Source organism: Thermobia domestica, chromosome 15, assembly GCF_964235325.1.
Source record: "Thermobia domestica chromosome 15, izTheDome1.hap1.1, whole genome shotgun sequence".
In the NCBI taxonomy this organism is placed as follows: Eukaryota; Metazoa; Arthropoda; class Insecta; order Zygentoma; family Lepismatidae; genus Thermobia; species Thermobia domestica.
The window spans coordinates 77,140,497-77,155,422 of NC_137468.1; the positions used below are offsets into that span (position 1 = coordinate 77,140,497).

A 14,926-nucleotide genomic window follows, 5' to 3' on the forward strand; every position below is an offset into this window, starting at 1 on the left:
ACGACTCACTTTATCGGTTTATTTTCAGCATTCGTGAATTCTTTCTGTTAAATCAGCATCTAATACTTACTTTGAGCACTACTAAGGTTCGTTTATTGGTTGAAATATGTTTTCTCTGTGTACCCTAAATTGTAGTCACAAGAAGTTATTTGATCCTGTGCAAAAAGGATATGATCATAGAATTTTTTCACAACAACAAAAATACAGGTGAGTACCTCCTGTAGTTGATGATATGAACTAACCTTCAAGATATCAAGTAACTATAAAGATATTCTCATGTAATGCTCTAGATACTAACTATATAAAGATACCTAAACGAATATTTTTTTCAGTTCTCTTTGAAAGTCTACGTAACTAGTCACATTTGCTACTAAATACATCCTTGTAAAATTCGTACTTTTAATAATTTTCGGTTGAAACAAATTTGTATCAATATACTAGGATGAAGTGGAATGGCATCCTCATTTGTTGGAGAAAAAAGAAAAAAAAAAAAAAACAGTACGAAACTTTTTTTAATGGTAGTTGCAAGGTTTTGAGAGAAGAGAATGTTTCCCTCCACGTGGTATGTCTATCAAACTTCAGAACCATCAGAATCATCCCTACTTTAATTGGGGCAAGGGAAAGAGGAAAAGGATACCAGAAACGATGGGGGAATCACAAAGCTCGAATGAAATAATTATATAATGTTCTGCAGATAAGTTTCTTGCATCAGGCCAAAATAAAAAAAAAAAAAGCTATATCCTCCGGGCGGGCACCCCTCCTCCCCTATTTCTGGCTCCCTAAAAGCTTTGTCACATCACAGAGAAAGAAACAATGCTCCTATGTAATTTATTTTTTTTTTTTTTGGTAGTTGTCTTCCACTTTTAGTTTTGTATAAAGAAGTAAATTGCATTTCAAATTGATAATGCAAGTGTAATACGTCACCAACATCTCAATAGACAATTTTAAGTCGCTTTCGTAATCGTTGTGTACATACTTTGCCCGAGTTATGGGGGTAAACCCAATTTTTTCGTTAAAAAAAAAAAGAAAAAAGAAAGAAAGAAAGAAAAAGAAAAATTTTCAATTTCAGCCCCCTTCTCTCCTCTCCACACATACTTAAGCCATGCGTCTTTCAATGGACATAAATCATACTTTTATCAATCTTTGATCTATTGTGTATAATGTTTCTTGCTTCATGTATCTACAGCAAGTAGGGAATGAACTATAGGGATTTGAAAATAACTACGATAATTCAATTTCATTCAGAACGTCAAGCGGTTTCTAGGTACTTATATGGCGGAACAGGCTTAATTGACTAAAGATTAACCTTATGATTTATATTTCAAACTTCAAAGTACCTTAAATGGTTTCGACCTGAATTCAGTTTCTTGTAGTTCAGATCCTACGTCAAACTCCTTTCAAAAAAATACAAAATCAAATAAATAAATAAATAAATAAATAAATAAATAAATAAATAAATAAAATAAAAAACACGATATTAAAAAAATGGACGGAAAGCTACAAACACAACAAATTAAGAATCAAGTTTTTAAATGATTATGTCATACAAAACAAATGCTGTAGGAAGAATGAAAATTACTCCTATGTTTACTTCTGTTTACAGGGCAACCACTAAAATGCCAATCATAAATTCTCACGTAATTTCCCTTTATCTTTTTTTTTTTTTTAACTATTTGTCAGTTTTCAGCTTTGTACGACATAACACTCTGCAAGGTAAGCAGGATTTATGATTATTTAACAAACTTTTACACGATTTTAACATTCTGAAACTACTTTTATTCCCTTATATTACCTAGTACTTACCTTTCCTTGAAATTGTCCTGCTGAGACAGCTCTTCATTTGATAAGGAAGTGAGAAACTGCTGAACCATATTCATCGGCTTTAACAAAGCATCTTGATGCAGAATCTTTAAAGAGAGAAAACACAAAAATCATTTCAGCGCACTAAAACCAAAGAGCAGGTATTCCTATACATTCTGTGTAATAGAACCAATTACTATACACTGGATTTTGAATGTAATAATATTTTGAAATTACATCTTGAAAGGAAGATTCTTATTTAATTTACCACTGAAATAAAGGCTAATTTCTTTAGGGAATATTTTACAATCTTCTTCAAAACCAAATACAAATTTTTAAATCTTCCAGATAAGCGGCAACAGTCGTTTATCCGAATTTACAACGAAATCAAAAATAAGAACCAGGGTGGAAAAAAATCACGATTTTTTTCAAAAAAATCATTTCTGTTGATTTTTTTTATTTAAATCGATTTTTTTGATTTAAATCAAATCTTTTTCTTCGTATAATACAAGTCGCGAACTGAAGGAAAAACATTAGGAATTAGTATTAAATGTTAATTATGTCATTTAAGTGAAAGTATTGGGTTTCAATTTTGAATTAATTCCCAATCGTTAACCTATTTCAATCTCAAACAATGTTTCTTAAGCATTAAGGAAAAAGTACAGCAATGTATATCAACATGACACTTTTCTTTTCACGAAAGTTACTGATATTTGGCAGGGGCATATTTTTAAACAATTGTAACTAGCTACCGGCACTAAATACATATAAAGTACATAAATTTCGTCTAAAATTAACTAACTCACTCTATGACCTATGGAACCCGGAGGTTCAATGCAATGTTCACAAAAGCTCTCATGACTTCTATCCTTAGTCAACTGAATCCAATTTCTATTTTGTATTCTTTTTTCTGCAAGATCCATCTTAATATTGTCCTCCCATCTGCGCCTAGGTCTTCCTAATGGTCGTTTTCCGATTGAACTTCCAGTTAAAACTTTGAAAGCGTTCCTACTTTCTTCCATTCTCGCTACATGTCCTGCCCACCTGAGCCTCCAAGATTTGATGACCCTAATAATGTTTGGTGAACGGTATAAATTATGCAGTTCCTAATCCTGAAGTTTTCGCCATTCCTCATTTCCGTTCCTTTTGGTTCCGAATATTCGTTTCAGAATTTTATTCTCAAATACTTTCAGTCTGCGTTCTTCCCTCAGCGTAAGCGACCATGTTTCACAACCATACAGCACAACAGGCATGATTATCGTTTTATATATTTTAAAGCTTCAAATTCCTCGACACAATTCGCGACGATAAGAGATTTTGAACTGAATAATAACACGAATTCCCTGCAGGAACTCCAAAATAAAAAAATCAAAATGATCAGTTCCAGAAGAAGAAACACTTGTGATTGTTAAAAATATGCTTTATGTGACTGAAAAACAGATCAAATGCGAGTTGTCCGTGCATTTAAGACATCTATACATAGCAGGCACGTTTTTATACTTTTCTGTTTGCTATTTTATTTCCTCTGACAATTTTTCCTGCACAGGCGCGGCAAATTTTCTGCGATCATATCGCAGATCGCGGCATGTTCTGCAATGAGGACAAGTATCCACTTTATCAAAAGTATTATTCGATATTTTAACGCATCCAAAATTTGTCGTATTACGATCCTGAGGAACTTCTATGTATTTAGTACATAATTTTCGCCCAAAATTTTAAAATCTAATATTTTTTTGTTTCGGAGAGGGAATCGGACCCCTCTAAATACGCCTCTATTATCTGTAAACAAATAGACGTGGACACAAAAGAGTTTTCATCTTCAATGTCCATGGTGATTTCCCCGTTGGAATAGAAATTTTAAAACCCTGTGTTGCAAAAAGAAGAAAGCAGGGTTCACCCGTAACCCGTTCAATCGGGATTTTCCCTGATCATTCCCTACATGATACTCGTTTTCATACTGTGTGTGCTTACATACATTTGAGTCTCATTGTATTATGAATATTATCTTCCATAATCGAAATAACAGAAGAGAAACGGGATTTTACTTACTTTCACTTTAAATTAATTCATTTCGGAAATTGATTTAAATCAACGATTTTTATTTAAAAAATCAAGTGATTTAAATCTTGATTAAAATCGTGATTTAAATCAGACTGATTTAAATCAATCCACCCTGGTAAGAACTATTGAAAAATATTTCCTTTCGAAAAGCAAAAGATGATTCTCAAAACTAAATTAGTTGTAGAATACAAAAAGGACCACTATATGGAAATTGCACTTTGTTCAAAAGTTTCTCACAATTTGATGCGAAATACCTTAGGTTCACTCGCCGGTGGAATGCGTGAGGTTTAAATATGCTGTAGGACTTCTCATACAGTCCCAGTGCGAGAAAGAGCGTTAAATCCGAAACAAATATCCAGAAAACACACTTACTTACGAGGAAAAACTAGACGAAAATAGTTGGAATTTTTTCAATAATAAACAGTTACATTAATTTTACACCTGTATGTTGCAATTTTTATAACCTATTTTATATATATGAAAAGGGAAAGAGAAGGTAAGTTTGAAACCACCATTAACAACATCAATCAAAATGATTAATCGTAACAGAAAATGCTTGGGGCTTATCCCGTTTAGTTAGGATTATTTTACGGCATATTACAATAAATACAGTATATCGGCATAGATAAATAATGATAGTATTTTGTTTATTATTTCTATACAAAGTAATGACAAATATGACCAGGAGCACAATTAATCAGACTATCATAGCATGGTATTTAGTAAACTAGTAAATAAGCCAGATCCCTACAATAATAATATTACAGTTTCTTATCTATTCTATGAAACAACTACTGTACTGTACAAATATAACAAATACTCTCATCGTAGTAACTAAATAATCTCAATACACACCACTAACTTTCACTTTGAACCCAACGCTCTATAGTTCAATACATATAAGTTCGTTGACAACACAATACAACATGCAATACTAGCAACTGAAGCTAGTTTACTCCAGTTAAATCATTTTTGGCCTCAATTGTAATAAAGCCATGTCAATTCCTAACCCTAACAAACAGGCTATTAAAATTTTAAGTCAAACCTTGTCAGTTTCAATCACACGAACACGTTATGTCTCGTTACAAGTCAATTATGTTAAAAAAGTACAACGGAACTAATAGTATACACCAATAGTACTCTCAGTTACTCCCTTCATAGTTAGACTTAGAACTTTTGTAATACCACTCGTGCATTACACATCACAAATCAACGACAGCTAAAAGATAGGATGTGGTACGTCACTAGTAGGTTTAATTATTTGGAAAAAACAATTCAAAACTTTGAGAAAAGATTAAAATCATGCTAACAAAGTTGTGTAGTCATTAGGCTGATATTATCTTCCATATATAATTCTTGCCCATCAAATTCATTAAAAACATTCAGTCTCCTTTTGCTGTCGCGTAAGTGCATTTTATTTATAACAAACATCCGGTTGCTTTTGAAAAATCTTTATTATAGAAAATTTAACCACATAAACATTCTGAAATAAAATGCATTTAAACCATTCATTCGGGTCTACATGATTGCGAACTCAACCTAAATTTTATGTCTTGCATGATAAACCAGCCAAACCTTGGAAACAGAAATTTACCTGCATGTAACTACAAAGCCACGCAGCAGCACATACAGGAAGACAACACATACGAGATCTCATTGCATCTAGAATTCGCTTGACATCATTTGCGAGAAGAGCTCCATTTTCCCATGCAAGAAGGACCTCTTTGATAGCAGCAGGCATATGAAGACATACCTCGTTCCATTTTACTTGACTAAAATTAATTTTTAAAAAAAGAAAGAAGAAAACAGATATAGGTTAAAACTCGAATTTAAACCATAAGTCCATACAAATCACAATTCTAAAATCTGATCTATATTTCTCTTTATTCTTTAGTGCAACTTCCACTGCAAAACTTTCACACGTCTATTTTAATCAGAAACAATATCTTTCGTAAACTATGTATGTTAGTAAGCTCTACAGCTCTAAATATTTACTTCTCAAATAGCTTCGATCGAAAAAGGACGTTTCGATACAACGTAACAATCAAGCATAATCCATATATTGAAATATATATATATATATTGGTTTGATGAAAACATTTCGTCCCGCTTTTGGAGTTAGATGGCATTACAAGGCAAAACTGAAGTGTTTGCTACTTTAGTGCAGTCATAAGGTTTGAGGTAGACATTTAGAATAAAAAGATGTAACCTTCTGGAATTTGTTAGTGATCTCTTCCTCATTACCCTCCAGAAAATTAAACAAAAAATAATCCAGTTGCCGGTTTTCCGCCATTTTGAATAAATAGTCTGCCATCTTTGATTTCTCACATGCACTTAGTTTATGCCACACAACTCCTAAACTAATTAACGTAGAAGAATCATTCTTTCTTTATTATACTTCTAATATTATACGCAATGTAACAAGTTATCATCATTTTTCTCCAAGCAACCATTTTTGCATAACTTTAGGATAAATTGAAAAATTGGGATCTGTATAAGGGGACATATTCTTTTCATTTCTCATACAACTTAACAGAGTAGAAATATGAAAAAAGTGCTCGAATAAAAGTTGTTGGAAATTTCATAAGCTTTAAACCGATGTATATATTGTCACTATATACAATGTCAGAGATGCGCAATGAAGCGTCAAACGTGATCGGACTGCGTACAATTTCTGTAGAAACATATGAATGAATTATTTAACATGAAGAATAAGATATTTAGTAATTCCAGACGGCTTCTCATTGCAATTTCCGGTAAGTATCAATAAGTTTGGAAGTCCGCCTAGTTTAATAAATAGTTCGTAGACAGTGGCGTCGGCAGGGGGTGCGCAAGAATCCTGAAAGTGGACTTTCGCACTATCTTTCTGTATGTAGGCCTATGTATCCATTGAAATTAGTAAAAAAAAATGAAATGAAATCTTTAAATTTTACGTCCCACGTTTATGCCGGTTAGGCTAAAGGAGACGGTGATGATGAGTGATAATTGAAATGGTGGAATGAAGAAAGTGGGAGGAAACGGGAGAACCCCGAGAAAACCCACGCACACGGTGTTTGTCCACCACAAGGTTTACTTGGCGGTGGCTGGGATCGAACCCGGGACCCCAAGCACCAGAGGTGAACGCTCTATCACTGTGCCACCCATTTCAGTGCACGTAAACATGCCCCAGATGAGAATACCACTACCTCCGGTCTGCACAGTTTCCTGCTGTCACGATGTATCCATTTCCTCTTGTGGTTGGCGACATACCCTTACCGGTTCATCGGGGTGTACCTGTACCAATGTGAAACTGTTCAGGCAAGCTTTTTCCCTAGACGTTGTTTCATGTGTTGTGGTGTTAGAAGGGATACTAGCGTGAGTCGATTGCTTCTGTACTCCATGGCAAGCACGTGGTTGCGAACTGTGTGGCTGCTGACACGGCGTTGTTGTCTTGCACTGAACCTGTCTGCGATTTGACGCACTGTGGCCCGTCTATCGGCTGTTACGATGCGGGCCGCTCAGCGTCTACCCCTGTCGTCGACACGCCCCTGACTGTGGCAGTGTACCCGTGTGGGTGCGGTTTTACTGCAAGCCAGGTCCTCACGGTCAAGTGCACTCAGGTCCTTCGTCTTGTCCGTCACACACTGTACTGACACGGATACCGAGAGAGGAAGTACACGGCAGCAGTACTCTCGCGATGCATTTCATCACATGCACTGGTAGAGCCTCTGCAGGGCGGTTTCTGCAACTGTCCTGTTGTCTCTAATTCAACTGCTGATCAGTGTATATGGCACCGTAAAAAGTCATTGCGTTCATAAATGAACTTGAACACAAGTTCTAAATATACCAGTGTACTTTGAGACTTACTTTTCTTGATAGCGTTTTGCAGCTGAATGTCCACAGTTTTCGTTAATTTCCTTTTCAAAGAAGTTACTTTTGGTGTCAGCTTTATCATTACTTCCTTCATCTGCATCTTCAATTAAAGTAGTGCTATTATCACATCCGTGTCCACTACTCTGCGCACAAAATGATGTACAATCTAGCTCTCTTCTTTTGTACTCACATTTGTTTCTGCACTTCGCCTGGCAGATGCATGCTATAAACTTTAACAAATCTTCTGAAGCAGGTTGTTCAAATGTCGTTCGAGGAAGAAGGCAATCATCACAGATTCTCCAGCCCCATTCAGTTGGGAGTAATCTCTTGATTTTTTCACTGTTGAACTTGATGGAACACATGGAGATTGTGCTGATTTGCAGCAGCTGTTGTTGGAGATAGTACTGCTAAGTTGAAAGTGGCACTAATGAATTGTTTAGATACAATCTTTTTGTACATGCAGAATCTTGTACAATCCAGATTTTCTTTCTCTGCACATCTATATAACGCTAACAGCATTTTTTTGTCCAGCAGCTGTTACATCATTAGCAGATGATATTGGGTTGTTGAATACATCCATTTCTCGATGCAGTTCTTCATTTTTCCCCAGTATTTTGTACGCAGCTTTCTGTATCTGCATCTCTAGATTATTGATGTACGGTACAACCAGATTTCTCGAGATATGTCGTCAGAAGTGATATCAATTCGGATTTGTTCTTTGTGTTAGAAATAAACTCCTGTTGAGATAAACGAACCACGTGGATGTTATCCTCAACGATTACGCATACTCTTGGTTTCTTTGTTTATGTCCAATCCATTTATATCCTTTACGCTAGGTCCACCATCGTAACCATCAAACACAACACATTCTTTACCACAGTGTTTTGTGATAAACCTCACATATTGCTCATAATAATTGGCCGCAAAAATTATGAAAAACCAACAACTAGAGTTTTGGAACTGTTTTCGTATAATATCAATACATATAACATATTCTATCAGATTTAATCTTTCCTTTAAAAATTCTTTAAGTCTGATCGATTTTTGTCGTAATTGCACTGGACTAGGGCTATTTATTCAAAAAGGCGGAAAACCCGCAACTGGAGTTTCTGCGGGATAACAATATCAGTAAAACATATTTCAATAGATTTCATCTTCTTTTTACAATGTTTATCTCAAACACTAATTTCAATGGACACATAGGCCTACATACAGAAAGATAGTGCGAAAGTCTACTTTCAGGATTCTTGCGCACCCCCTGCTGACACCAATGTCTACGAACTATTTATTAAACTCGCCGGACTTCCAAACGTGTTGATACTTACTGGAAATTGCAATGAAAAGCTGTCTCAAATTAGTAAATATCTTATTCTTCATGTTAAATAATTCATTCATATGTTTCTACAGATTTGTACGCAATCCGATCACATTTGAAGCTTCATTGCGCATCTCTGACATTGTATATAGTGACACTATATACATCGACTTAAAACTTATGAAATTTTCAACACTTTTATTCGAGCAGTTTATATATATATATATATATATATATATATATATACAGATGGTGTTCAGAAAAATGGAAACACCTGTAGTTAGCAACACGTCAGATGTATGGGTTGGCAGTGGGTCGTGGCGCCCGCAGCGCCGGACCGCTGGTGGTGGTGTGTTAGGTCGGTCTTCATACTACGTCAGGCACAGTGGAACAGTAGTGTCCAGTGGCTGCAGCAGACGGAGGTAGTGTAAAATGGGAGGCCTCTCAGATTTTCAAAAGAGGGCAAATTGTTGGTGCGCGGTTATGTGGAGTGAGTGTGATGGCAGTGGCTACTGTGTTAGGTATGTCGCGTGGGACTGTCGAAGGTGATGACGGCCTACACAATACACGGGAAAACCACTTCGGGGAAACGGAACAGTGGGCGGAAGAAACTCGTGAGTGACAGGTCACGCCGGGTATTAAAGCGCATTGTCACGCAGAACCGTCGTGCCACTGCGGAGCAAGTGACGGAGGAACTCAATCAGCACCTCCCCCACCCTGTTTCGACAATCACAGTCCGCCGCGAATTACATGACATGAACTTACGGGGTCATGTTGCACGGGCCAAACCGCTCATCAAGGACATTAACGCTTTCGCACGCCGCAAATGGTGCCGCGACCATGCAACTTGGAATGTTGAGGACTGGAAACGTGTGATATGGTCGGATGAGTCATCCTTCACCCTATTCCCAACCACGGGCCGTGTTTATGTGTGGAGAACGCCCAAAGAAGCTTATGATCTGCAGTGTCTCCGCCCAACTGTGAAACATGGCGGCGGCTCGGTGATGCTGTGGGCCGCCATATCATGTTTTTCATTGGGTCCTGTGATCACACTTAGCGGACAAATCACTGCCAACGATTATGTCGCAATTTTAGGAGCACTTGCATCCTATGGTCCGGATGTTGTTCCCGGACAATGACGCCATCTTCCAGGAAGATAATGCACCCATTCACACAGCTGGCGTTGTTGCAGCGTGGTTTGAGGAACATCGGGATGAAGTTCAACACCTCCCCTGGCTCGCCCAATCCCCAGATCTCAACATAATTGAACATCTGTGGTCAATCTTGGAAACACGACTCCGGCGAAGATTTCCACCTCCATCCTCTCTCACAGAACTGGCCGATGCCCTGCACGAGGAATAGTAAAATTCCACTTGCTACCATTCACGACCTCTATGCCTCCATTCCACGTCGCATCAAGGCTGTTCTGAAGGCGAAAGGTGGCCCGACACCATATTAATCTGGTGAGTTGCAATTTCGTTCAGGTATTTCCATTTTTCTGATCACCATCTGTATATATATATATATATATATATATATATATATATATATATATATATATATATATTGCTACTCTGTTAAGTTGTATGAGGCAATGAAAAGAATATGTCCCCTAATATAGATCCCAATTTTTCAATTTATCCTAAAGTCATGCAAAAATGGTTGCTCGGAGAAAAATGATGATAACTTGTTACATTGCCTATAGTATTAGAAGTATAATAAAGAAAGAATGATCCTTCTATACCTTAATCAGTTTAGGAGTTGTACGGCATAAACTAAGTGCATGCGAGAAATGCAAGATGGCAGACTATTTATTCAAAATGGTGGAAAACCCGCAACTTGAATTTTTTAGGGATTTTCTGGAGGTGAATGAGGAAGAGATCACGAACAAATTCCAGAAGGTACCATCTTTTTATTCTAAACGTCTAGGATTAACCCGATTTTGGTGTAATTTGACTGGAGTACTTCACGTGTAAAGTGTTGCAGTTGTGTGGCAGAAGGAAATTCCGTAAGTACGCACAAAAAAAAAAAAAAAGGTGATCTGGTTGTGTGTTTATATTTTGTGCAGCATGAACAATGACAGAAGGTAAAAAGAGAACTTTCGACATATGCCTTTTTATTTCCGAAAAGGCAATAATACACCGAAGACTCAAAAGAATATATATACTGTGTATGCTGAGGGTGCTGTTGATGATTTCACTTGCCGTAAGTGGCTCAGAAAGTTTCGTGAAAACAGTTTTAACGTTAGTGATGCACAACGTTCGAGATGACTGACCTGGCCGAGGCGGATGGCAACGAAATATTGACTCTAACTGAAATGATCGGCACAGAATAACTCGAGAGTTCGGATGAATTCTTGGAATCAACCAGTCAGCAGTGTCAAAGCGATTAAGTCAACCTGACTAAGGCCGATATATGGGCACTGTCTGAGTTGATGGAGAAAAAATTGATAGACCGAATATCTGCTTGCGATTTTCTTTGAAACGGAACAGGCAATTCGTTTATTATGAGCTGTTATCTAAAAGTCAGACAATTAATTTGGAGAAATACTGTTCACAACTAAGTGAATTAAAGCGGGCAATCGACATGAAACTTCTTGAATTAGCTAACAGAAACATTGTTGTGTTTCATCACGACAATGCTAGACCACAAGTGTCTTTGGCCACCCAACACACAATATTACAACTTGACTGGAATATATTGGTCCACTCACCATACTTCTCCGATCTTGCAACTTCGACTCCCATTTATTTCGATCGTCTCAAAACTGCCTAAATCTAAACTTCAATCCCTTGGAAGACGTGAAAAACCACCTGGTTAGAAACTTCAGAACTTCTATAAGCGTGGAAATATGGAGCTACCGAACGATGGAGAAAGGTCATCGAGCAAAATGCCACATAAATGAAATGAAATCTTTGAATTTTACGTCCCACGATTATGCCGGTTAGGCTAAAGGAGACGGTGAAGATGAGAAATACTGTAAATGAAATGGTGGAATGAAGAAAGTGGGAGGAAACGGGAGAACCCCGAGAAAACCCACGCACGCGGTGTTTGGCCACCACAAAGTCCACTTGGCGGGGCTGTGATCGAACCCGGGACCCCAAGCACCAGAGATGAACGCTCTACCACTGAGCCACCGCGGTCCCCAAAATACCACATACTTTATTACCTAACGCTTATGTTTAAGAAAGCAACTGTTTTCTTCAAGTTTTGTTGCAAAAACGGGACGAACATTTGCATCATACCAATATAAGCCAACACTATAAACCAACCTGAAGGAAATCGAAAACAAAAACAGGTTAAAAAATGGAATTTATGAATTAAACATACGAAGAAAATTTACTAAATTTTCTTGCTAAATGCTAATTAATTCTGGTAAATTTATACACTTTTCTGTAAAGTGATTTATTTTTCATGTCGTGAATGCTTAAAATACTTGCTAAACACACACACGAGCAATGTAAAATGTGCGTTTCTTTCAAAAACTAAAAGCCAATTTGAAGAAAATTCACTAACTTGACAACACTGAATATATACGACGACAAAAACTTAATGTAGCGGCTTCTGGCGATATTTTTCGGAGTTTTTTTTTTCTTTTCTTTTTCTATTGCGTCGATAAAGGATATCAGTCTACTTTTACCGGCCGCGTTAACGATATTGATCCTATTTTCGACCATGTTAAGCCGTGTTCTGTTAACACCTATAGAAGAGCATTTTTTTTTTAACCAAGAGAAAAGAAAAAATCAAACAGCTTATGTTTGAGTAAATATGGCCTTGAAACTCTTAAACTAATGGACAAAAACGTTAACATTTTATACTATGTAAACATCGGCAGGAGGAAGTTGTGATACCGCGAAGTTAACAGTGTTGCCAACCAAACATTAAGTTTTTGTTTTTTCAAATGGTACTACAATGTTATAACACATTTCAAATCTACATGTTAAACGAAATCTTACTTTACATTTTTTTATTCAGCGTTGCAAACTAAGAACGTTACAGTATCATAAACATCCAGATTTTGGTAATCTTTACAGCAGTAATAACGCAAGTGAGATAGACAGGGCAAGATACATCCTGAGTACTTTCGTGTCTGATACTATAAGCATGATATGACGGATTTCGAATAAATCATAAGAAAGTTACAAGTAATTGAAAATACGACCTTTTTCGAAAGCATTTATCTCGAAAATATCTAATTTAATTACATAGATGGTTTTCAATAGATGCGAAGATCATAATGTCGTTTATAACAATTTGAAATCTCAAACTATTCTGGAGATCTGGTAAAAACTGTTAATGTTTACAACATGCTTAGTTAATGTCATTCCTAGGTGTAATTACACCTACCAAAAAGAATTGTTGTAATGTTATAGAAGCAAAGTAAATCAAAATTTGTTTTAAACAGCTCTCACAAATACTACATTTTAAGCAATATATCAAATTATATATATATATATATATATATATATTTCACATCTCCCGTGATATCAAATTCTGTGAACGACATTAAGATCTTTATACCTATTGGAAACCATGTACGCAATTGGATATGATACTTCTAAACACTTTTTCGAAATAAAGTCCTTCGAAGAAAGGTCAAATTTTCAATTTCTTGTAACTTTGTTTCTACTTGTTTGAAATACGTCATATGATGACCGGTACTTTGGATGTGCATTATCTCTCCATGTTACTTCCGCTATTACTGTTGTAGAACCATCCAAAATTTGTTTGTTTTTCGATGTTTGTGATGCTGTAGCGTCCTTGGTTTGCAATATTACATGATAAGTGTAGTATTGTTCACATGTCAATACACTTGCCCTCAATTGGACGTTTACCCTCAACTAAATTAATTTTCCCGATTTTGAACAATATATATATATATATTATTATGATATGAATAAACTTTTGAGGAACGTTAAATGGGTTTCAAAAAATATATAACAATTCCAGGAAGCTTTTGGTTCTTCTGCTTTCCCTCCTAATTGTCAAGGAGCTTAGGCTAATCTTGCCACGTCATGACAATTGATATTACTACTTCGTAGAGATCTCTAAATATTTTACATTACATTTCTTTCCTTACCTTCACTTTATTCTTGTATCGCTTTGATTGATAAATATCTATGCTTACATTTTTTAATATTGTACACTGAACCTCGTTAGAGCTGAAGCTATTTAAAACATCTACAATTACTCAAGTTCATAAACAATCATACATATAATCACAAACCTTGTGGTTAAATCACTATCAGCAGTATTGAATTGCGACAGCAATGCATCCACAACAGCTGGATCACAACGCTCAAGCATAAGATCAGGTGATTTTGGCCTTCCATGTTCAACCATACATTCTCTTACCCACTGCTCAAAAAAGGAATCACCGCCTTCTTCTGATAAAACCACCTACAATTAAAAATAAATAAATAAATAATAATAATAATAACAATAATAAAAACTATTCAGCATGAAATCCACATTTTTACCTTACTAAAAAATAATTTTTTTCTCCTTCACTATCACTTTTCAATTTACATCTGATTAGAAATAACGTAAATAAAAAGTTAATAGTCACCGCAAGAAACAAACCACATCACTATGAAGTACTTTCGAAGAACATCGTCTTCATCTTCAGACTAGGCATAATTTGAAAAGGATTTAAACCATAGGAAAGAAATTATGGATAGGGAAAAATGCTTAGAAAGAATTTTAAAAATATGCGAAGCAAAAATCTTCTTGTCATTAGAAATAGACATATGTTAATAGTAATTCTGTTGTTTACTGTTTTTCCCTTTTCATTATCTTCCAGATGGCGGAAATGAGTAGTAAAAACACTGCTCCAAATGGCATTTATGTCACCTTTATCTGAATTAAGTGCCAGTTTCTCCTTATGAATGTAATAAG

At 36.0% G+C, this 14,926-nt stretch overlaps 1 protein-coding gene across 3 annotated transcripts in view; it reads right to left on the minus strand.

Moving 5' to 3' along the window:
• The window catches only part of MED24 (mediator complex subunit 24), a 124,264-nt gene that overhangs the window by 24,636 nt on the left and 84,702 nt on the right, over window positions 1-14,926 (minus strand). For all 3 annotated transcript variants that reach the window (XM_081739861.1, XM_081739859.1, XM_081739860.1), the window contains exons 12-14: window positions 14,256-14,428; window positions 5,456-5,633; window positions 1,804-1,907 (exon numbers count right to left, since the gene is read on the minus strand). In XM_081739861.1, the coding sequence (XP_081595987.1) occupies window positions 1,804-1,907; window positions 5,456-5,633; window positions 14,256-14,428 (455 nt within the window). The remainder of the gene's footprint in view (window positions 1-1,803; window positions 1,908-5,455; window positions 5,634-14,255; window positions 14,429-14,926) is intronic.